General features: G+C 43.2%; 1 protein-coding gene across 7 annotated transcripts in view; it reads right to left on the bottom strand.

The window, feature by feature from the left end:
• LOC124711454 (eukaryotic translation initiation factor 4E transporter) overlaps positions 1-26,219 on the bottom strand; it is a 289,788-nt gene that overhangs the window by 171,317 nt on the left and 92,252 nt on the right. For all 7 annotated transcript variants that reach the window (XM_047241541.1, XM_047241542.1, XM_047241547.1 and 4 more), the window contains exons 2-5: positions 23,168-23,268; positions 23,018-23,091; positions 22,825-22,930; positions 14,828-14,988 (exon numbers count right to left, since the gene is read on the bottom strand). In XM_047241541.1, the coding sequence (XP_047097497.1) occupies positions 14,828-14,988; positions 22,825-22,930; positions 23,018-23,091; positions 23,168-23,268 (442 nt within the window). The remainder of the gene's footprint in view (positions 1-14,827; positions 14,989-22,824; positions 22,931-23,017; positions 23,092-23,167; positions 23,269-26,219) is intronic.

Raw genomic sequence — 26,219 nt, 5'->3', positions numbered from 1 at the left:
TATTAAATCTACTCCTGCATTGCCCCTATTTGATTTTGTATTTATAACCCTGTATTCACCTGACCAAAAGTCTTGTTCCTCTTGCCACCGAACTTCGCTAATTCCCACTATAACTTTAACCTATCCATTTCCCTTTTTAAATTCTCTAACCTACCTGCCACACCAAGTAACAAACCGAAACATCTAAAGCAATGGGGAACGTAATCCTGGCACAATTTGAAGTAATGTATGAACCATCTCTGGCAAGGGTATCAGGAAAGAGTGTGGAATGAATTATTTTTCATTCCCCAGGATGGCTGTGAAGTTGTTATTGAGGACGATCTGATGATTTAAGTATTAATGAAGTGGAACCATGTTTGACTTCCACCTGAACTTTAATTTCCTTTCAAAGTTTATTGTTTGTTTCCTGTACCGAGTGTTCAATGTACATATTGAATAAAATGGGGATAGGTTATAACCCTTTCTTCATTCACTTCTCAATTAATGCTCCCCTTTCATGTGCTTCAACTCACAACCATGGACCAATGAAGTGTGATAGATACAGACTTTGAAGTACAATACTGAGGCGACTGGAGCTGCCTGTTGGAAGTATAGGGGTTGCTCGTGTTTTTTTTTTTTTTTTTTTTTTTTTTTTTTTTTTTTTTTTTTTTTTTTTTTAAAAAAAAAAAAAAGAAGTCATGGCAGTGCAGTAGTAACAGAAAACCACAATCAGAAGTGTTTTTTGTCAGAATACTAAAATCTCATGCATAGGAAAGAACAGAAGTGAAGGCAGACTGAAGATAAATGCAGTATAAACCTTTTTTTTAAATTTTGGCATAAAAAGTAACCAAGAAAGTTACTAATCTTTCTTCACAACATAGCTTCCTCAGAATTCTAGCAATACTATCAGGTATTGGGAAGTACATACATTACAGCTCAATGAATGTAGGCCTGTGATGATGAAACTTCGTGATGGTGCAACATTTTCCCAACAATGGCAGGTACTTTGGTTGATGACATCTGCATTCTGGCAGTTGAAAAATGTTCCACCTCATGATCAGTCTGCAAATGCATGCTGCACAGTTTCTTCACCCAAGGAAAGAGAAAGATGGCACTAGGTACCTTATCATGAAAAAACAAGGATGGCGCAAAATCTGATAGCCTGAACAAGCAGCCTATGCCTAACACAGAATTAGCTGGGATATTATCACCCCCCCCCCCCCCCCCTCCCCGTAATAGCTCCCTGGAATACTTCGTTGCAACAATCTCCCTTAATATCTTCAAAATATTTCGGTAGTATGCTCTTATTGTGTCTGCCCATGTATGTTTGAATATATACCATCCCAAAAACTTGTATGCATCACCTTGCTCAATGACAGGTAGCACTTAAAACAATGGAAAATCCAGGATGGAATGTAACAATACAAGAGAAGGAAAGTTGCTAATCAACATATAGTGAAGATGCTGAGCCGCGATAGGCACAATAAAAAGATTCACACAAACATAGCTTTCAGCCATTAAGGCCTTTGTCAGCAGTACACACACACACACACACACACACACACACACACACACACACACACACACACACCCCTGCAATCTCAGAGCTGAAACTACAGTGCGAGCAGCAGCACCAGTGCATGATGGGAGTGGCGACTGGGTGGGGGTAAGGAGGCGGCTGGGGAAGGGGGGGTACTAGGAGAGAAGGTGCGGAGGGGAGGGGGGGGGGGCGGCAAGTGGCGGAAAGGAGAGAAATAAAAATAAAAGAAATTAAGAGACTGGGTGTGGCGGTGAAACGACGGCTGTGTAGTGCTGGAATGGGAACAGGGAGGGGGCTGGATGGGTGAGGACAGTGACTAACGAAGGCTGAGGCCAGGACGGTTACGGGAGCGTAGGATGTATTGCAGGGAAAGTTCCCACCTGCACAATTCAGAAAAGCTGGTGTTGGTGGGAAGGATCCATTTGGCACAGGCTGTGAAGCAGTCATTGAGATGAGGGGTATCATGTTTGGCAGCGTGTTCAGCTACAGGGTGATCCACTTGTTTTTTGGTCACAGTTTGTCGGTGGCCGTTCATGCGGACAGACAGCTTGTTGGGTGTCATGCCTACATAGAATGCAGCACAGTGGTTGCAGCTTAGCTTGTAGATCACATGACTAGTTTCACAGGTAACCCTGCCTTTGATGTGATAGGTAATGTTAGAGACCGGACTGGAGTAGGTGGTGGTAGGAGGATGCATGGGACAGGTCTTGCATCTAGGTCTATTACAGGGGTATGAGCCATGAGGTAAGGAATTGGGAGCAGGGGTTGTGTAAGGATGGTCGAGTATATTATGTAGGTTCGGTGGACGGTGGAATACCACGGTAGGATGGGGTGGGAAGGATAGTGGGTAGGACATTTCATTCCAGGGCACGATGTGAGGTAATCGAAACCCTGGTGGAGAATGTAATTCAGTTGCTCCAGTCCCAGATGGTACTGAGTTACGAAGTGAATGCTCCTCTGTGGCCGGACTGTGGGACTTTGGGAGGTGGTGGGAGACTGGAAAGATAAGGCACGGGAGATTTGTTTTTGTATAAGGATGGGAGCCTAATTACTGTCAGTGGAGGCTTCAGTGAGACCCTCGGCATATTTAGAGAGGGACTGCTCGTCACTGCAGATGCGATGACCACGGGTGGCTAGGCTGTACAGAAGGGACTTCTTGGTATGAAACTGGTGGCAGCTAGCGAAGTGGAGGTATTGCTGGAGGTTAGTAGGTTTGATATGGACGGAGGTACTGATGTAGCCATCTCTGAGGCGGAGGTCAACATCTAGGAAGATTGCTTGAGGGCTGAGTAGGACCAGGTGAAGCATATAGGGGACTAGTAGTTGAAGTTTGGAGGAATGTGAATAAGCTGTCCTAACCTTCAATCCAGCACTAGACAGCCGTCATTTCACTGCCACACTGTCTTAATTTCTTTTATCATCATTTTTATTTTTCTCCTTTCTGCTACTTACTCCCTCCCCCTCCGCACCTTCTCTCCTACCCTCCGTCTAAACTGCAACACTTCACTGTAGGCCACTCCCACCATACTATCACCCCTCCTCCCCGCCCCAGCCGCCTCCTTACCCCCACCCAGCCACCACTCCCATCATGCACTGGTGCTGCTGCTCGCAGTGTAGTTTCAGCTCTAAGACTGCAGATGTGTGTGCTAGTTGTGATTGAGTAATATATATGGGAAACATTCCACATGGGAAAAATATATCTAAAAACAAAGATGATGTGACTTACCAAACGAAAGCGCTGGCAGGTCGATATACCCACAAACAAACACAAACATACACACAAAATTCAAGCTTTCGCAACAAACTGTTGCCTCATCAAGAAAGAGCGAAGGAGGGAAAGACGAAAGGATGTGGGTTTTAAGGGAGAGGGTAAGGAGTCATTCAAATCCCGGGAGCGGAAAGGCTTACCTTAGGGGGAAAAAAGGACGGGTATACACTCGCGCGCGCACGCACGCACGCGCACGCACGCACGCGCACGCACGCGCACGCACGCGCACGCACGCGCACACACGCACACACACACGCACACACACACGCACACACACACGCACACACACACACACGCACACAAGCAGACATATTTAAAGACAAAGAGTTTGGGCAGAGATGTCAGTCGAGGCGGAAGTGCAGAGGCAAAGATGTTGTTGAATGACAGGTGAGGTATGAGTGGCGGCAACTTGAAATTAGCGGAGATTGAGGCCTGGTGGGTAACAGGAAGAGAGGATATATTGAAGAGCAAGTTCCCATCTCCGGAGTTCGGAAAGGTTGGTGTTAGTGGGAAGTATCCAGATAACCCGGACGGTGTAACACTGTGCCAAGATGTGCTTGCCGTGCACCTAGGCATGTTTAGCCACAGGGTGATCCTCATTACCAACAAACACTGTCTGCCTGTGTCCATTCATGCGAACGGACAGTTTGTTGCTGGTCATTCCCACATAGAATGCATCACAGTGTACGCAGGTCAGTTGGTAAATCACGGGGGTGCTTTCACACGTGGCTCTGCCTTTGATCGTGTACACCTACCGGGTTACAGGACTGGAGTAGGTGGTGGTGGGAGGGTGCATGGGACAGGTTTTACACCGGGGGCGGTTACAAGGATAGGAGCCAGAGGGTAGGGAAGGTGGTTTGGGGATTTCATAGGGATGAGGGGGGGGGGGGGTTGTTTGGGGAAGGAGACCAGACAGCGAGGTCATCGGTCTCATCGGATTAGGGAAGGAAGTCGGCCGTGCCCTTTGGAAGGAACCATCCCGGCATTTGCCTGAAGCGATTTAGGGAAATCGCGGAAAACCTAAATCAGGATGGCCGGACGCGTTACATAGGGATGAACTAACAGGTTACGAAGGTTAGGTGGACGGCGGAAAAACACTCTTGGTGGAGTGGGGAGGATTTCATGAAGGATGGATCTCATTTCAGGGCAGGATTTGAGGAAGTCGTATCCCTGCTGGAGAGCCACATTCAGAGTCTGGTCCAGTCCCGGAAAGTATCCTGTCACAAGTGGGGCACTTTTGTGGTTCTTCTGTGGGAGGTTCTGGGTTTGAGGGGATGAGGAAGTGGCTCTGGTTATTTGCTTCTGTACCAGGTCGGGAGGGTAGTTACGGGATGCGAAAGCTGTTGTCAGGTTGTTGGTATAATGGTTCAGGGATTCCGGACTGGAGCAGATTCGTTTGCCACGGAGACCTAGGCTGTAGGGAAGGGACCGTTTGCAAAACCCCTGCAAAACCTTTCACCTGACTCCATCAACCTCCTGACCCCACAGACACCCCGCACCCCTACCTTCTACCTTCTTCCTAAAATTCACAAACCCAATCATCCCGGCCGCCCAATTGTAGCTGGTTACCAAGCCCCCACAGAACGTATCTCTGCCTACGTAGATCAACACCTTCAACCCATTAAATGCAGTCTCCCATCCTTCATCAAAGACACCAACCACTTTCTCGAACGCCTGGAATCCTTACCCAATCTACCCCCCGGAAACCATCCTTGTAACCATTGATGCCACTTCCTTATACACAAATATTCCACACGTCCAGGGCCTCGCTACGATGGAGCATTACCTTTCACGCCGATCACCTGCCACCCTACCTAAAACCTCTTTCCTCATTACCTTAGCCAGCTTCATCCTGACCCACAACTTCTTCACTTTTGAAGGCCAGACATACCAACAATTAAAGGGAACAGCCATGAGTACCAGGATGGCCCCCTCGTGCGCCAACCTACTCATGGGTCGCCTAGAGGAAGCCTTCTTGGTTACCCAGGCCTGCCAACCCAAAGTTTGGTACAGATTTATTGATGACATCTTCATGATCTGGACTCACAGTGAAGAACGACTCCAGAATTTCCTCTCCAACCTCAACTCCTTTGGTTCCATCAGATTCACCTGGTCCTACTCCAAATCCCATGCCACTTTCCTTGACGTTGACCTCCATCTGTCCAATGGCCAGCTTCACACGTCCGTCCACATCAAACCCACCAACAAACAACAGTACCTCCATTATGACAGCTACCACCCATTCCACATCAAACGGTCCCTTCCCTACAGCCTAGGTCTTCGTGGCAAACGAATCTGCTCCAGTCCGGAAATCCCTGAACCATTACACCAACAACCTGACAACAGCTTTTGCATCCCGTAACTACCCTCCCAACCTGGTACAGAAGCAAATAACCAGAGCCACTTCCTCATCCCCTCAAACCCAGAACCTCCCACAGAAGAACCACAAAAGTGCCTACTTGTGACAGGATACTTTCCGGGACTGGACCAGACTCTGAATGTGGCTCTCCAGCAGGGATACGACTTCCTCAAATCCTGCCCTGAAATGAGATCCATCCTTCATGAAATCCTCCCCACTCCACCAAGAGTGTCTTTCCGCCATCCACCTAACCTTCGTAACCTGTTAGTTCATCCCTATGAAATCCCCAAACCACCTTCCCTACCCTCTGGCTCCTATCCTTGTAACTGCCCCTGGTGTAAAACCTGTCCCATGCACCCTCCCACCACCACCTACTCCAGTCCTGTAACCCGGTAGGTGTACACGATCAGAGGCAGCGCCACGTGTGAAAGCACCCACGTGATTTACCAACTGACCTGCCTACACTGTGATGCATTCTATGTGGGAATGACCAGCAACAAACTGTCCATTCGCATGAATGGACACAGGCAGACAGTGTTTGTTGGTAATGAGGATCACCCTGTGGCTAAACATGCCTTGGTGCACGGCCAGCACATCTTGGCACAGTGTTACACCGTCCGGGTTATCTGGATACTTCCCACCAACACCAACCTATCCGAACTCCGGAGATGGGAACTTGCTCTTCAATATATCCTCTCTTCCTGTTACCCACCAGGCCTCAATCTGCGCTAATTTCAAGTTGCCGCCACTCATACCTCACCTGTCATTCAACAACATCTTTGCCTCTGCACTTCCGCCTCTACTGACATATCTGCCCAAACTCTTTGTCTTTAAATATGTCTGCTTGTGTCTGTATATGTGTGGATGGATATGTGTGTGCGATAACTCAGATGGCAAACACAAACGGGAATTTAAGTGGTTAAGAAAGGGCATTCCACCAGGAAATGCCGGATAGTCAAAAGTTGAGCGCAATTTGCACGAAGTTGTGGGGAGTACCACTTAATAAACTGTGATGGCTAAGATGACAGTGCCCAATAAGCAACCTAATTAAAATGATGATCTCGCAGCAAGAGGTCATCCAAGCTGCTAGGAGAGGCTTAATAACCCAGAGCTTGTTCCCATGAAGGGAGAACCAGTGATGATGCCATAGTGGCACCACCTGCTGCCGGACGGCAACACAGATCACTGGAGAGAATGTAAAAACTAACGGCTGAGATACAGGGACTGCAGCCTTGGCAGCAGTGTCAGCAGCCTCGTTCCCTGTCAGACCAATGTGACCACGAACCCACTCAAACATAACTGACTCCATCAAAGGTGAGGAATTGACAGCTTTTCTGGACCCATTGTACTAAGGGATGGACACTGTACAGCACACACAGGCTTTCAAGGGCACTGACATGTCTTAGTGATATAGCATTTGTCCATGGTTATTAGGTGGCTTAAAGATTCATTTGGAGTGGTCCAATACAGCTGCAACATTTCCACTGTTGCCTCAATTCAGCATGCCTTCTGAATAGGAGTAATCAGTCCCCTGCAGGCTGCAACCTTAGTCATTTGATCTTGGCTGTTTTGAGAGCTATCTTAACTGCTGTAAATTTAATGAATCAAACTTATTTTTAGTTTCAGTCACAGCTTCAGAAAATGTGTTTGAGGAGAGTGTTCCGAGGAATGGCAATGTCATTTGCTACACCACATAGGAAACTAGTGTCTCCTTTTTAGTAAGATCACTTGTTCCACACTGAGATCTTCACCTCTTATTTCTGTTTCAATGAATAAGTGATCACTATGCCATTTTACATGTTTTTTGTGAATTTACAGTTCCTCTTAGTTCGAAGTTGAACAGCACCTACATACTTCGTAATACTTTGCTTTGTGAAGGGAAACACCATTACTTAGATCTTTACATAGCTTCTGATGCTCCTGTGCTGAGACACATTTGAGTTGGAATTTTAATAACGAACATGTCGCATCTATGTCCGTGGAGGAGACTTTAAAAATGTCTGCTGCTATGGAACTGAGCTGCAGCTCAGAAAAAATTGAGTTTTAAGGTTTTATTTATGCTACTCAGTGTTGCCAATGACTTATTGCTTGCCTCCATAGTTACGTTTATATTTCTTTACACAATATCAAAAATTGCTCCAAATAGATACTTACCCATTAGAACGGCCACATGTTAAGCATCACAATTTAGCTATTATTAAGATGAGCCATATCAAATGGCGCTCACTAGGCACTAATACTAGTGTTGCAGATGGTACCTATAGAAGGCCTGACTATACAAATCAATATACAACATAGCTTCATGTCCAATACTGCAACAAGAGCATGATGTGTGAACACTGTAGTTGTTAGGGTTTTATGCCTCTTTGACTAACATTAAGTTTTGATTCTCAACAGCCTGTACCATTACAATTAAACAACACTATCACACAGCCCAGTTTACATAAATGTCAATTACATCAGAAGCTATCACACTACCAAGATTTTCTTTTATATTTTGTGAATTACTTTCTGTATTGAAATCTTAATTTCCACAATACTACCCCCTGTTCATTTTTGCATATCTAGCCATGAATTTTAAGTATTTCTATATCTTAAAGTGTCACAACATCTTTATTATGATTAGAGTAGGGGATCGGGGACAGTGAAGTGTTGCTTGTGGGAGGGTACGGGGGGTGAGGTGGAGAGAAGGTAGAGCAGATAGGTGCAATCTGAAGGTTAGGGGGGGAGGGGGTGTAGCGAAAAAGGAGGAAAGTAGAAAGACTGAGGGTGTCTAGGTTGAATAGAGGGATGTGTAATGCCAGAATGGGAACAGGGAAGGGGTTACATGGGTAAGAAAAATTACTGATGAAGGTCGAGGCCAGATGGGTTAAGGGAACAGTGGTTATACTGCAGGGAGAGTTACCACATGCACAATTTTCAGAGAAGCTGGCATTGGTCAGAAGGATCCAGATGGTACAGGCTGTGAAGCAATCACTGAAATGAATATCATGTTGGGCAGCATGCTGAACAACGGGGTGTTTCAGCTGTTTCTTGGCCACAGTTTGTTGGTGACCATTACGCAGGCAGACAGCTTGTTTAAAGTGTCTTCAGATATGCTGCTGGATACTAAAATCAACTCTATTCAATATTTCAGCAATCCATCTGCTCACCATCTTCAGAAGAATGCTGCTTCTGCTGCTGAGACCCGTTGAGAACTGATGCCAATGCTGCAAATTGACATCCTATATAGGCCTCTGTACTGTACACAGTGGATGCACTGCCCATCACAGTTGCTGCCCTCCAACCCTGGGCAGGTGGTGCCACCCTTGGAAGAACACTGGCAGCAACAATATATGGCACTCTGAAATGATTTTCAAACACACTGACTGGTTGCACCGAAGAACATTCTGTTTTGATGTGGGATAGTACAGGGTTCCACATCTTGCTGAGAGGAAACATACTGTCTATTAATCAAATTATTCACCAACGTAATTTCGAGTGGAATTTTTAAGGAAAATGGGTACTTGGAGAAGCAGATTTGTCGGGCTATGGTGTATGGACCATCACTGGAGGTGCATGAAGGGAAGCATAGATCGATGGCCTTTATTCCTTATGCTGGGGGCATACTGTTTATGACAGGAAGAATTTTAAGGAGTTTTAACATTAAGAGTGTGTTCCATCCACCTTCAAGATGAGGGCACAACTCAGCTCTGTGAAAGATTATCTGTGCTCAACAAGCCTGGTGTATACAATGTTCTGTGTCCATGTGAGAACGCTTGAATTGGCTGTTCGATGACTTTCACAGTTCATGATAGGTGCATGGAACATTGCTATCATATGAGGCTACAACAGCCAGAATAATCAGCAGCAGCAGAATACTGCTTAAGCAAGGGACAAAATATGAGATTTGAGAAAACTTTGATGGTTGCCAACACTTCCAAAAACTGGGACAGTGTTGTTAAAGGGCAATTGCAATTAGGTTGGCAGATAATTTGATTAATAGACACAATGGGTTTCTTTTTAGCAAGACGTGGAACACTGTACTGTGCCACATCAAAACTTAATGTTCTTCAGTGCAGTCAGTCTGAGTGTTGGAAAATTGTCTATATACTGTTGCCGCCCGTGTTCTACATAGGGTGGCACCACATGCCCAGTCTTTCAGAGCAGCAACAGTGATGGGCAGTGTATGTGCCATGTACAATACGGAGGCCTATCTAGGATGTCAACTTGCAGCTTTGGCACTCAGTACTCAGAGGGACTTGGCAGCAGAAGCAGTTTCTCCTGAAAACTGCTAACTTCAGGGCACAACTTGGGGCAGTCTTAACGCTGGTGGACAATCTAATTCAGTTCCTCCAGTCCTGGATGGTACAGAGTATCGAGGAGAAAGCTGCTCTGTGGCTAGACAGTGGGACTTTGGGAGGTGGTGGGTGACTGGAAAGATAAGGCACAGGAGATCTGTTTGTGTACAAGGTTGGGAGGGTAATTATGGTCTGTGCAGGCCTCACTAAGACCCTCTGTAGATTTCGAGAGGGACTGCTCGTTGCTTCAGATTTGACAGCCACGGGTGCTAGTCTGTATCGAAGGGACTTCCTGGTGTCGAATGGGTGCAGCTGTCAAAGTGGAGGTATTGCTGGTGACTGATATGGTTTATATGGACAGAGGTACTGATGTAGCCCTCTTTGAAGTGGAGGTCAACATTGACAAAGGTGTCTTGTTGGTTTGGGTAGGACTAGGTGAAGAGAATGGAGGCGAAGATGTTGAGGTTCTGGAGGAATGTGGATATAGTGTCCTCACCCTCGAACCAGGTCACAAAGATGTCATCAGTGAATCTGAACCAGGTGAGAGGGTTTGGGAAGGATTCCTCTAAATGTCCCATTAATAGGTTGGCATAGGAAGGTGCCATGTGGACAGCCACTGCTGAACCCCGGATTTGTTTGTATGTAATACCTTCAAAGGAGAACTAATTGTGTGTGAAGATATAGTTGATCATGGTGACTAGTAAAGAGGTCGTTGGTCTGAAATCTATGGGGCAATGGGAAAGGCAGTGTTCATGGGCATTAGGAATGTTAGCGTAAAGGGAGGTGGCATGAATAGTGACAGCAGGGTACCACGTGGGAAAGGAACAGGAACTGCAGAGAGTTGGTGGAGGAAATGGTATCTTTTATATAGGAGGGTAGGTTGTGGGTAATAGGCTAAAGATGTTGGTCTAAGAGAGCAGAGTGTCTCTCATGGGGCACAGTCAGCCACAATGGTGCATCCTGGGTAGTTGGATTTATGGAATTTAAGACGCATGTAGAAGGAAGGAGCATGGGGAGTGGCAGGGTTTGTAGGTGGATGAACTTGACAGCTGGCAGAATTCTTCTGCCAGGTAATCCTTGTGGTTCAAAATAGTGGTTGAGCCTTTGTAAGCAGCTAGGATTTTAAGTTTAGGTTCAGTTTTTAGATGGTTTATTGTGGTTCTTTCTGAGGATATAAAGTTAGTACGCATATTGATGAATTTGGGAAATGATAGTGAGGCGAGGTTGGAGTTAAGACATTCTGGAAAGTTAACAAGTGGTGATGTGGGGGCAGTGGGGTTGGATCACAGTGGCTCGAGGAGTCAACTGAGCCAGGCAGCATTTTTTCCTTTCACTATCAACGTACTCCCTCAGATTCCATTTTGTTTTCCCTCACTTCATCCTTCATAATTTTTACAATGCGTTTTGGTGACTTTTGCCATTTTTAAACATATTCTATGTTATTTAAATATTTTGTGTTTTTAACCACCACCATGGATACTTGCTTCATCTGTGTCAATACAGAAAATTTTCCTTATCCCTCGCTGGAACCCAGTCCCATATACTGTACCTGCATTATTGTTGGTTCATGGAATCCCCAAAATGTCCTTACCATCAAATTACCCGTCTCTGGTTGCCACCTTTCCTTCCACAGTGACCAATCTGTTCAGGTTATGCCAATCTTTAACCCTGACCAACAGTCCCACAAAACCATAGCAATCAGGCCCAAACCACCTTGCAACACCTTCTCTCCTTCCACAAATTCTCCTGTTATGCAATCCAAAATTCCTGGATCCCATAACACACACCCACTTTTGCCCTCCATGAACTACAGCAGCATGTACAATGCCACCTCAAAACCTCTCCATCCTGTTCACTTCCTACTCCCACCTTGGACTACCACCACTATCCTCCACCTTTACAATTGATGATTCTGCCCCATGGTCACTCATAGCTGACAAACCCTGTCTCGCAGACTTGCTACATTACCCCACCCTCAAAAACTCACTCCCACCATCTCACAGAATCCAAAACCTAAACAGACCCAACACACAGTCATGATTGCTCCAAAAGCCTTACCCATGTAGAAGTATCATTCCTTTCAAAGGCCTCACATTTTGCCCCACTCCCAAAATCCACCATGGAGGACTTAATAAAAATCTTTTCTGCTTCTCCTGCTCCTACAGTGAAAAACTTCACCACCAACCCTACTACTCACACCGTACTCAAAGCCAATGCTGAACCCTGCCTCACTCTTCATTCCTCCAGTCAACAGTGATCTGCCCCACTACCGCCAAGTTACTCCCCATGAACTTTACAGAATTTCTTAACCCCAGCCTCAACATCATTCCCCAAATCCCAAACACACATTCTAAGAGAACCATAATCCACCATCTAAAAATTGATCCCAAACTTATAACCCTACCTGCTGACACAGGCTCCACCACTGTTCTGAACCACAAGGATAACCTGTCAGAAGGCCTCTGCCAGCTGTCAAATTCATCCACCTACAAACACTGCCAGTGAGCCCATTACAGAAATCCAGTCTCTCCTCAAATCCTTAAGCCTATCTCAAAACCTCTCCCTGGAGTCCACCCTCTCATCACCCCTACTACTGCCCACACTCCTACCTTCTACATGCTTCCTAAACTCCATAAACCCAAACATCCAGAAAGCACCTTTGTGGCTGGTTACTGTGCCCCCTTAGAGACACTCTGCTCTCTTAGACCAACATCTTTAGCCTATTACTCACCACCTACCCTCCTATATAAAACATACCAACCATTTCCTCCACTGACTCCACAGTTCCTGTTCCTTTACCATATGGTGCCCTACTTGTCACTACTGGTGCCACTGCCCTTTACACTAACATCCCTAATGCCCATGGCATTATCGCTATTTAACACTACCTTTCCCTACACCCCACAAATCCCAAACTGACAACCTCCTTCCTAGTCACCATGACCAACTATATCTTCACCCACAATTACTTCTCCTTTGAAGTTATTACCTACCTACAAACAAATCTGGGATACAGCTATGGGCACCCACATGGTACCATCCTATGCCAACCTATTCATGGGCCATCTAGAGGAATCCTTCCTAAACATCCAGAATCCCAAACCCTATCACCTAGTCCAGATTCACTAATGTGACATCTCTGTGACCTGGATCGAGGGTGATGACACCGTATACACATTCCTCCAGAACCTCAGTACCTTCCCCCCCATTCAGTTCACCTAGTCCTCCTCAAACCAACAAGACACCACTTCATAGAGGGCAACATCCTTACCTCTATCCGTATCAAACCTACCAACCACCAGCAATACCTCCACTTCGACAGCTGCACCCATTCCTTACCAAGTACCACCTTCCATACAGCCTAGCCACCTGTGGCTGTCAAATCTGTAGCGACGAGCAGTCCCTCTCAAAATATACAGAGGATATCGCTGAGGCCTGCACAGACAGTAATTACCCTCCCAATCTTTTACAAAAGCATATCTGTGCTGTATCATTCCAGTCACCCACTACCTCCCTAAGTCTCACCATCTAGCCACAGCGAAGCATTCCCCTGGTTACTCCAAAAAACCCAGGACTGGAGCAACTGAACCACATGCTCAGCCTAAGTCTCTACTGCATCTCGCCATGCCCAGAAATGAGGAATGTCCTACCCACTACCATTTCCACCCCTCCCACAGTGGTATTCTTCTGCCCACTGAACCTACACAATATCATTGTCCATACCTACACAACTTTGCTCCCAACCCGTTGCCTGATGGCTCATATCCCTGTAATAGACCTAGACACAAGACCTGTCCTATACAACCTCCCAGCACCATCTACTCCATTCCTGTCACAAACATCACCTATTCCTCAAAGGCAGAGCTATCTATGAAACCAGTCATGTGATCTACCAGCTAGGCTGCAACCACTGATGCATTATACATGACAACCAACAAGCTGGGTGTCTGCGTGAATGGCTACCAACAAATTGTTGCTGAGAAACAGCTGGACCAGGACTACCGTATTGCCGAGTATGCTACCCAACACGACATTCTCGATTTCAGTGACTGCTTCACAGCCTCTGCCCTCTGGTTCGTTCCCCCCAACACCAGCTTTTCTGAATTACACAGGTGGGAATTATCCCTGCAATAAATCCTACATTCCTGTAACTCTCCTGGCCTCAACCTTTGTCAGTCATTTTCCTTACCAATCTCACTACTTCCCTGTTCCCATTCCAGGACTACACAGCCCTCTATTTCACCAATGCACCCTCTGTCTTTACTTCTCTCCTTTTCCACTACCCCCCCCCCCCCCCCCCCCCGATCCAACTACACCTAGCTGCCCTACATCTCTCCACCTCATTCCTGTATGATCCCACAGCAGCACTTTACCATCTCCTACCCTACCTGCTGTTCCTCCCCACCGCACCAGCCTTCTCCTTACCCTCACCACCCAGCTGCCTCTCCCACCACATGCTGCTGCTCGCAGTCTGGCTTCAGCTACCAGAGACTGATCAGTGCGTGCTATCTCTGACAAAGTCCTGGTTGGCCGGAAGCTCACTTTCTGACAGTCTTTTGTTGTGAGCGTATGCAACTCTCCTCGTAATATTGTTACATTCTATCATGGATTTTCCATTGTTTAAACACTTACATAGGTAGCTTTTTATACGAAACCTAGTAGAGAAAGTTAATTCGTCCCCACAAAAATCTGGAATTTACAAGAGGAGTTTTGGTTAGCTTAATGGCACACAGTTCAAACTAGTAGACAGACACTTTACGGTATGTTGTTATCTCCAAATAGCAGCAAGAACATAAGAGCAACTATTGTTTTGCTACTTGAGCTTTCAACTGATTTATGTTTTGATGTACCACAATTAACAGAAGTCTTGTCTGGAAACAATTAATAGAATTTTCACAAACCTTTCACGCTCTGACTTATTTGTAGGGCTTTCAGATCGACGGCCTAGGGTTTGTTGAGCTGGTGCAACATAGCAACCCGAGTTAAAACTTCGGCGCTGAGGACTTAGAATAATACCGTCTTGCTCTTTCCGAATTCGTTCCCTTGGATCACCAGATCTACGCTGTAAGGGAGAAACAGAAACATGAGAAATATGTATACTTCACAGAATATTTACATTATTTACTCGAGAAATCTTAGTATATTAAGATTTGGAGAGATAAAAATAGACAGTAACCTGTAGGAATTATGGGAGCCATTCACACTAATAATTATTCTTCTGCTGAACTGACTGCTTTCTTCAACCGAATTTAAGAAATATATTCCTTGTCACATCACAAGAAGAAACATTGAAAACCACATTTGTGTATGGCACACTACTTGATATGGTTTCAATTACTGACCTGTTCATAGTACTTAAGAACATTTCTATTCATAAAAATAATTGAAGTTTGTATGAAGTATATACAATTTAGTTCAGGTACGCAGTCAATTCATAATTAAGAAGTTAAATGAATAAAGATTTACTATGTGTTAACTATTCCAAAGCCATGAATCCATTTCTTTGGAAGGTAACTGCTCTCTACCTTAAGGAATCCTTGGGTAACGCCCAAGATAATTTACGAAAGGAGAAAATATAACGAAGCCTTAAATGAAGCAAGCTAATGGGAATATAGACCCCTAAAGAAGCTGAGTTTGAATGAAAGAGAAAAACTGCAAAGCAGGAATTACTAGATGAGACATTGGAAGCTGTTAAGCATGACCAAGGGGAACATGCACTGCCTATAGAAAAATGAAAGCAGTCTTTGGAGGGAAGTAAATATGAGCAGTGGAAAAATATAAATGAAAGAAAACTGAAATGAGAGGAAGATCTTCATAAGAGAAATGAAGAGTGGTGTGCAAAAAATGTATTAGAAATTTCCCATCTGTGGAAAAAGTAGATAGTATTATATTAATTGACAAGTTGTACAACACTGTAAAGATTCATTATGTTCCTACAGGTTACTAGTGAACAGAATCCCAAAAACCTGAACTACTGTTACAATCATCAGCTATAAACTTAGCACTTCCTTACACAGTTCAGCTAAAACAAATCTAATGAAACTAAATTCAAATTATCACACAGTTTGTTCCCTTATATGAATTAGTTTTTACTCATCTCTTTTCCTCATTAAGAAAATATGAAAATGTCAAGTAATGTCACACACAATCTTATCCTATCTCAAAACTTTCAGAATAGTGACAAGTTGTGGTCACATTGCACATTTGTTTCCCCCTGCTTTCTCTAAGTTTTTACATTCCTCTTTTAGGTTTCACTTCTAGATATACTGACACCACACACAAATCTATTTAAATTGCTTTTCAGAAGCGCTTTGTTTTTCAAACCAGACATCTCACTGTCTTACTATTTGCACTGAGAAAAACTTACAAGCCACTTGGTAGAGCTTACATATTTTTTTTGTTTTACATCAAAGCTATCTGCCGTAATCTTTTGCATAATTCGTAAAAAAAATTATTTTTCAATGTTATATATATAAGTGCAAAACATTCATGCTGCTCTTTCCATGGCAGTTGCAAATGTTTTATTTTTATGGATCTTTATTTTCATCATATGTTAAATTCCATTATTTGTCATTTAAAAGGCAGTATTGTTACTAATCAACGTTACATTAATGTAGCAATGTGCTTTAGTATGTATGGGTAACATTTCCTGCTGTAGGTATTTCTGCACAATGTTGCATCATTATGCTTCTAATATTTTACACTTTTTGAAATTCCATTTATGGCTATTTGAATGGGAAGATATCATCGATTTGTTCTTGTATTACTGTATGAAACTACTGCATACACTAGGGAACAAAATATGATTTTTAACTTGCAACAAAACCTCTATTCTCACAGTGCAGCTGGCTATTTGACAGCCATGCAATGTCATATTTAAGGCTGTAGTTTGTTTAGAGTATGCTATGATTATAGCCTGTCCCCAATGTTATTGATGACACATTAAGCAGACAATGGAAACCAAGAAGGAACTTTGAAACTAGATTAAAGCTCGGGGAGAAGAGAGAGTTTTGTGGTTTGCTGATGGCACTGTATTTCTGTCAGACTTTCAAGAGCAGCTGAAGATGCTACAATATCTTCAGAAGAGGTTACAAGAACGATAAAGGTAAAATGAGGGTAACTGAACGCAGTCTGTTTCAGGTGAAGCTGCGGGAATGAAATCAGGAAATGAGGCTAAGTGTAGCAGACGAGTATTGCTATACAGGAACAACAAAATGAAGGATGGCCGAAGTTGAGAAGATAAAAACTGAAGACTCAATAGTGCAAGGAAAGCATTTCTGACATGAATTTGTTAACATCAAATATAAACTTAGGTTTTTGTCTTTTCTGACAGTGTCTATTTGGAGTAGCTCTGTATCAAAGTGGAATGTGGACAATGAATAGTTCAGAGAAGAAAGGGCTTAGAAGTTTGGGAAATACAGTGCTATAGAAGGAAGATCAAGATAATATGTTTCATATGATGAATTACTATTAGGGAGGAATGTTATTTATGGCTAAACCTGACAGACAATTGGCTGCCAGGAGATCCTAGACAGCATAAGAATCATCTACAGGGTTATTACAAATGATTGAAGCGATTTCACAGCTCTACAATAACTTTATTATTTGAGATATTTTCACAATGCTTTGCACACACATACAAAAACTCAAAAAGTTTTTTTAGGCATTCACAAATGTTCGATATGTGCCCCTTTAGTGATTCGGCAGACATCAAGCCGATAATCAAGTTCCTCCCACATTCGGCGCAGCATGTCCCCACCAATGAGTTCGAAAGCATCGTTGATGCGAGCTCGCAGTTCTGGCACGTTTCTTGGTAGAGGAGGTTTAAACACTGAATCTTTCACATAACCCCACAGAAAGAACATGGGGTTAAGTCGGGAGAGCGTGGAGGCCATGACATGAATTGCTGATCATGATCTCCACCGCGCCGAAAATTCAAAGCGTTTGACTTTGTCATCGGGTGTCAGGGCTTGTAGCAATTGTAAACCGTAAGGCTTCTGCTTTAGCCTTTTCTGTAAGATTTTCCAAACCGTCGGCTGTGGTACGTTTAGCTCCCTGCTTGCTTTATTCGTCGACTTCCGCGGGCTACGCGTGAAACTTGCCCGCACGCGTTCAACCGTTTCTTCGCTCACTGCAGGCCGACCCGTTGATTTCCCCTTACAGAGGCATCCAGAAGCTTTAAACTGCGCATACCATTGCCGAATGGAGTTAGCAGTTGGTGGATCTTTGTTGAACTTCGTCCTGAAGTGTCGTTGCACTGTTATGACTGACTGATGTGAGTGCATTTCAAGCACGACATACGCTTTCTCGGCTCCTGTTTCCATTTTGTCTCACTGCGCTCTCGAGCGCTCTGGCAGCAGAAACCTGATGTGCGGCTTCAGCCGAACAAAACTTTATGAGTTTTTCTACGTATCTGTAGTGTGCTGTGACCATATGTCAATGAATGGAGCTACAGTGAATTTATGAAATCGCTTCAATCATTTGTAATAGCCCTGTATTTGTTATGCAAGTATACTACAAAGTAAAACGTTCTACATATAATAATTTAAACAGGTGAAGTGACAAATTTATTTACATATGAAGTTTTAACATGTTCCAAATATTATTATTACTATTACTATTATTATTATTTCTTTCTTTTCTCAGACGTTATGTCAGGTCAAAAATGGAAAGTGACGTGGACCATGATAAAGCGTGACTTCCTTTTAACTGTACGGTATATGTTATATTGCATTTAGGAACTTTCGGGTGATTGAACATCTATCAATAATTACGGATTTCTGTAGTTTGGATGTAGCTGTATTGCTTTGATGTACTGGTGGATATTGCGTGGTATGACTCCTGTAGCTGATAGTGTAATTGGTATAATGTCAACTTTATCCTGATGCCACATGTCCTTGACTTCCTCAGCCAGTTGGATGTATTTTTCAATTTTTTCTCTTGTTTTCTTTTGTATATTTGTTGTATTGGGTATGGATATTTCGATTAGTTGTGTTAATTTCTTCTTTTTATTGGTGAGTATGATGTCAGGTTTGTTATGTGGTGTTGTTTTATGTGTTATAATGGTTCTGTTCCAGTATAATTTGTATTCATCATTCTCCAGTACATTTTGTGGTGCGTACTTGTATGTGGGAACGTGTTGTTTTATTAGTTTATGTTGTATGGCAAGTTGTTGAGGTATTATTTTTGCTACATTGTCATGTCTTCTGGGGTATTCTGTATTTGCTAGTATTGTACATCTGCTTGTAATGTGATCTACTGTTTCTATTTGCTGTTTGCAAAGTCTGCATTTATCTGTTGTGGTATTGGGATCTTTAATAATATGCTTGCTGTAATACCTGGTGTTTATTGTTTGATCCTGTATTGCAATCATGAATCCTTCCGTCTCACTGTATATATTGCCTTTTCTTAGCCACGTGTAGGATGCGTCTTGATCGATGTGTGGCTGTGTTAGATGATACGGGTGCTTGCCATGAAGTGTTTTCTTTTTCCAATTTACTTTTTTCATATCTGTTGATGTTATGTGATCTGAAGGGTTGTAGAACTGGTTATGAAATTGCAGTGGTGTAGCCGATGTATTTATATGAGTGATTGCTTTGTGTATTTTGCTAGTTTCTACTCGTTCTATAAAGAATTTTCTTAAATTGTCTACCTGTCCATAATGTAGGTGTTTTATGTTGATAAATCCCCTTCCTCCTTCCTTTCTGCTTAATGTGAATCTTTCTGTTGCTGAATGTATGTGATGTATTCTATATTTGTGGCATTGTGATCGTGTAAGTGTATTGAGTGCTTCTAGGTCTGTGTTACTCCATTTCACTACTCCAAATGAGTAGGTCAATATTGGTATAGTATAAGTATTTATAGCTTTTGTCTTGTTTCTTGCTGTCAATTCTGTTTTCAGTATTTTTGTTAGTCTTTGTCTATATTTTTCTTTTAGTTCTTCTTTAATATTTGTATTATCTATTCCTATTTTTGTCTGTATCCTAGATATTTATAGGCATCTGTTTTTTCCATCGCTTCTATGCAGTCGCTGTGGTTATCCAATATGTAATCTTCTTGTTTGGTGTGTTTTCCCTTGACTATGCTATTTTTCTTACATTTGTCTGTTCCAAAAGCCATATTTATATCATTGCTGAATACTTCTGTTATCTTTAGTAATTGGTTGAGTTGGTGATTTGTTGCTGCCAGTAGTTTCAGATCATCCATGTATAGCAAATGTGTGATGACGTGTTGGTAATATTATATCCATAATTTGAATTACTTAGCATGTTGGATATTGGGTTCAAAGCAAGGCAGAACCAGGAAGGACTTAATGAGACTCCTTGGTATATTCCACGCTTAATCTGTATTGGCTGCGATGTGATATTATTTGAATTTGTTTGGGTATTAAGTGTGGTTTTCCAATTTTTCATTACTATGTTTAGGAACTGTATCAATTTAGGATCTACTTTGTGTATTTCCAATATTTGTAGTAACCATGAGTGGGGTACACTATCAAAAGCTTTTTGGTAATCAATGTATGCATAGTGTAGCGACCTTCGTTTAGTTTTAGCTTGATATGTCACCTCTGCATCTATTATTAGTTGCTCTTTACATCCTCGTGCTCCTTTGCAGCAGCCTTTTTGTTCTTCATTTATAATTTTGTTCTGTGTTGTATGTGTCATTAATTTCTGTGTAATAACTGAAGTTAATATTTTGTATATTGTTGGTAGGCATGTTATGGGACGATATTTAGCTGGGTTTCATGTGTGTGCTTGATCTTTAGGTTTCAGATAAGTTATTCCATGTATAAGTGCATCAGGGAATGTGTATGGGTCTGCAATGTAACTTAATTTAGTTAGATGTGAATGTGTTGAGGTGAACTACCTTAGCCAGAAATTTGCAATTTTATCTTTTCCAGGGGCTTTCCAATTGTGAGTAGAATTAATTGCTTGGGTGACTTCATGTTGCAAAATTATCACTTCAGGCATCCACGGTATCATCTTGTATGTCTGTTTCTGCTTGTATCCACCGTGCATGCCTGTGATGATGTACCGTGTTTGACCATATGTTGCTCCAGAAGTGTTCCATGTCTGTTATGCTTGGTGGATTGTCTATTTTAATGTGTGTGTTATCTATTGTCTGGTAAAATTTCTTTTGGTTTGTGTTGAATGTTTGGTTTTGTTTCCTCCTATTTCCACTTTTTTTGTATCTTCTAAGTCGTTTGGCCAATGCTTGTAATCTCTGCTTCTTTTCATCTAACTGCTCTATCGCTTCTTGTTGTGAGATTTTACCTAACCTTTTTCATTTTTTGTCTGATATTTCATTTCTTATAAATTGTGTGAGCTGTCCAATGTCTTTTCTCAGTTTTTCTATTCTGATCTGTAGCCTGTGATGCCATGCTGGTTTTGTGGGTTTCTTCTGTGTCTTGGTTGGTTCTGATCTCTGCCTAGTGTGTATATTTAGTGTAGTGAGTGCTCCTATATAAACCAGTAGTTGTAACTCTTCCATAGTTTTGTTTTCGTTTATTTTGTTGTGTATGATTGTGTTGATAATTTTTATTGTTGTTTCGACTTGTGGTTTATTTGGCGGTCTATGCAAGAATGGTCTAATGTCTGTATTTGTGTCTTTGTATTCTACACATGTCAGCTGAAATTTTTCTTCTATATCTAACATGTGTGTCACTTCGTGTTCTATTTGTGCTTGTTCTGGTGGCTGTCTTAAGATTTCGTTTTCCTCTGACTGTTTAATTGATGCGTGTTGTTCTTTGTTTGTTTGCTCTGGGATGTTTGAGTCCATTATTGTATTTTCTTCTTCTTCTTCTTCTTCTGATTGCACATTATTTTGTTCCAGTATTTGTTGTACTTGTTGTTTGATGTTTTGTAATTCTGACTGGGGTATCCTGTTATTTTTGAATATTACACGGATCTGATCAGCTAGTCGTCGTTCTGTTAAAAATTTTAATTCTGGGTATCTGGTAATAAATGTTGTGTATACTTGTGATCTGTACCCAGTTGTGTTGGTTCCTAGGTTTGTTGCTTGGTAATAACAGAACATGAGGTGTCTATTAACTTCATCTGACCATCTCATCCTCTGTCTTTGTTTTCCTTCTAGGGTGGTTGCAGGAAGCATATCCTGCAGAACACCTCTATTTGGATTTGAATCATTTTCCAGTTGGCTAGCAGTGTCGTTACCATTGTGGACGGGCATGGGGTTCAAGCGTCATCCCCGACCATGACGGCGCTTGTCCCAGGCTTCTTTAGTTCTGTCCTGAACCAACTAATCACAGTAAAAGGGGGGGTTAGCCCTATTAGTGGTTTGTTCTTTTCGTCACCTTTTACGACTGGCAGAACATACCGGAGGCCTATTCTTTTCCCGGGCCTCCACGGGAATTATTATTATTATTATTATTATTATTATTATTATTATTATTATTATTATTATTATTATTATTATTATGGCAAATTTATCCACTGAAATAATTTTTCACATGAGTGACGAAAATTATCAACTGTTTCCTCTTATTCGCAATTATGCAATTTGTTTTTATGTCATCATCAACATAGTGGTATGGTATTATTAAATTAAGAATTGCTTAATAAAACAATCATTAAAATGTTGGTTGAGCAAAGTGTTTCACAATGCAGTCAAAATGGAGTCTGAATGCCCTTGCTTTCATTTTCTCTCATCGTTCACCCAGCCAGTTAGTGGTGAGGCATGGCAGACTGCGGACCTATTTCTTTAAATTTCCAATCTGATACCTGTGGGACTATCAATTACTGAGCATGTTTTGACACAATTTGTAGTTGCACTGATGTACACATTCACTTGTTATCCTAGTGTCAACATATATGGATATTAAAATACATATTTTTAGAGAGATAATGGAAAACTAACTCTTTTCTAAAAGATGAAGTACCTTGTGAGTATCTGCAGGATCTCCTCTTATACCTCTGTCATCTGGAGGTGTTTCAGATCGCTTCCTCTCTAGGTGCCAAAGCTCTGGGTCCCACACACCACGAGCACTACAAAATTTTGATACAGAAATGAAACCAACAGACATGCAAAGATAACACCATGAAATATTTTTCTATATTTTATCTGCCACTTACTTGTTAAACGCAGGGTCTAAGCATTCAGGTCTTACTTTTGCTAAAGGACTCCGGCCAAATTCAATAAGTTGTTCCTGAAAAGTGAAAAACAAATTTAGTCATTATTTTCAACCAATTATTTACAAGAAATAACTCAAGAATCTCACTCACCCTGCTGTACTGAAACTGTGGTAAAGATTCTTTTCTAGAACTTGTTACTACCTCCACTGTAGTATCAGATTCGCTGTAGGACATCGTCATTATGTCATCACCTGGTGAAGGAAAGACTAATTATAATTTGTGGAAAATATGTGGGAAAAAAAACAGCGGTATAAAAGGTAGGGTGGGAGGGGGAGGAGGGGGAGGAGGAGGAGGAGGAGGAGGACAGTCAGGGCACACATGCTGCTGAAACTAAGGCACTGACCAGAAAAAATATGTATATTACAAGGATAATTTCCTTAAAACTTTAGTTACCTGTCTCAAGACACAAAGGGTGATTGGTTGGTTAGTTGGATGGTTTAAAGGGGGGGGGGGGGGGGGGGGGCAAACCACAAGGTCATCGGTCCCTTGCTCCTAATGAAACAATGCCACAAGTGGGAGAATAAACTAGATGAGACATAACAAAACGGAAAGGAAGGAAAAAACCACAAGAACGAAGGAAAGGCAACGAACACTAAAAGGAACAAAAGAGGACAACAAAACAACCGAGAGACACTAGAAACAGAAGAGAGTAAAACAAAGATTACAGTGGCTGGCCGACCACGAGAATAGAAAGGAAAAGTCATCCACTCTGCAACACATTAAATCCTCCACCCTAAAAGCACTAGGGTGGAGGACACGGAGGGACAGAGGACATGCACTAAAACTTAGATCAAATGATAAAACCCACCCTCACGAATATAACTTGAAACTAAATCAGCCGATGAGGCACTGTCAGATAAAATTAGCGGCAAAGAGTCTGGTAACCTAAGCTTTCTTCACTGGGCAGTCAAAGTGGGACAGTGCACCTGAATATGGGCCACTGTCAACTGGGTGATGCACTGACACTGAGGCAGGTCTTCATGGTGCAAGAGGTAACCGTGGGTCGCCCAAGCGGGACCAATGTGGGGTCGGCAGAGGACAACTGATTCGCTGCGACTAGCCCACATGGAAGACTTCCACACATTCGTAGTCTCCTTAATGACACGCAGTTTGTTGTGCGTACTGTTATGCCATTCCGTCTCCCAAAACCGACAAACACTGTGGCGTAATCAGAACCTAGGTGAGGTTTAGAGATTCCCATCTCCAGAAGTAGTTTCCGTGTAGCCTGTCGGCAAGTTCCTTGCCTGGGATGCTGACATGTCCTGGGGTCCACGCAAACACCACCAAACGATGGGATTGGTCCAGGGCATAGATGGACGCCACCAGAGGATAGAGGGTAGCACTGGTCAATAGCTTGTAGGTTGCTCAAGGAGTCAGTACACAGAAGAAACTGACTCCTCGGGGCATGAACGGGCATAATAAAGTGCAGAAGATATGGCCACCAGCTCTGCAGTGAATACACTGTAGCTATCGGGCAAGGAATGCTGTTTAATATGGCCTCTGTGGACAAAGCCAAAGCCAACATTACCATCAATCATCGAGCCATCGGTGTAAACTACTTCCGAGCCCTGGAATACATCAAGAACCGAAAGGAAGTGACAGCGGAGAGCCACAGGGTTACCGGAGTCCTTAGGGCCACGTGGAAGGTCCAGGAGAAACATCAGCCTACAGATACACCATGGAGGTGTATGTGAATGGACCTCAAGGAGAGGTGGTGAAGAAAATGACTCCAGTTCAGACAGAAGCGATCGCACGTGAGCCGCAAGCATCAGCCCTGACTCAAGGCAGTCTATGCAGGAGGTGAACCACTGTGATTGTGAAAAGGAGACAGTAATTAGGATGTTCAGGAGAGCTATGAATTTGTGCAATGTAACTGGCGAGTAGTTGTGCAAGTATGATTTTCAATGGAGGGACTCCAGCCTCCACTAGTATGCTGGTCACCGGACTCATCCTAAAAGCTCCTGTCGCTAGTCAAACTCCGTAATGATGCAATGGGTTTAGCAAATGTAATGCTGAGAGTGCCACCAAACCCTAAATCACACTCCCATAGTCAAGGCGGGATTGAACAAGGGCTCTGTAGAGCTGCGACAGTGTGGAGCGATCTGCACCCCAGTTGGTGTTGCTCAGGCAGCGGAGGGCACTGAGGTGCTGCCAACACTTCCGTTTAAGATGACAAAGGTGAGGAATCCATGTCAAACAAGCACCGAAAACCAGACTTAAGAATCGATATGTATCCACTACAGCGAGTGGATCGTCACTGAGGTAAAGTGCTGGTTCCGGATTCAATACGGAGTCCTGCGGGACCCGACTCTCCTGGATATGGATGGAACTATGGGAAACACCAACTGACACGGAAAATGCGGAGCGACAGAAAGTACTGGATAAATATCTGGAGAAGGCCCCAGAGACCCCACTCATACAATGTGGCAAGGATATGATGCCGCCAGGTCGTGTCGTACACTTTTCGTAAATCAAAGAAGATGGAAACCAGGTGTTGGTGTCTGGAAAAGGCTGTTTTGATGGCAGGCTCTAACAACACAAGATGATCAGTGGTAGAGCAACCCTGGCTGAAGCCGCCCTGACATGGAGACAGTAGGCCTCGTGACTCCTGGACCCAACCCAACTTCCCACACACCATACATTCCAGCAGCTTACAAAGAATGTTGGTGAGGCTGATAGGCTGATAATTATCCACGTCAAGTGGGTTTTTAAGGCGTCTGAGCACCGGAATGATGGTGCTCTCCCGCCACTGTGATCTCCGGTTGAAGATGACGAGGATATGTCGCTTGTAGTCAGATACGAGATGTTTAATCATCTGGCTGTGGATCCCATCAGGCCCAGGAGCTGTGTTGGAGCAATGTGCAAAGGCACCGAGGAGCTCCCACTCTGCAAATGGGGTGTTATAGGATTCACTGTGACGTGTAGTGAATAAGAGGACTTTCCCTTCCAGCCGCCATTTGAGAGTGCGAAAGGCTGGGGAGTAATTCTCTGTCGCAGTGGCTGAAGCAAAAACTTCAGTGAAGTGCTCCGCACTCGCGTATGCATTGGTAGATAACACACCACCATTTATGATAACACCAGGAACACCTGTTGGGGTCTGGTAGCCGAAAAGACGTTTGATCTTTGCCCAGACTTGGGAAGG

The sequence above is a fragment of the Schistocerca piceifrons genome, chromosome 8 (genome assembly GCF_021461385.2).
Source record: "Schistocerca piceifrons isolate TAMUIC-IGC-003096 chromosome 8, iqSchPice1.1, whole genome shotgun sequence".
NCBI lineage: Eukaryota > Metazoa > Arthropoda > Insecta > Orthoptera > Acrididae > Schistocerca > Schistocerca piceifrons.
This window is presented reverse-complemented; position numbering and strand designations above follow the sequence as displayed.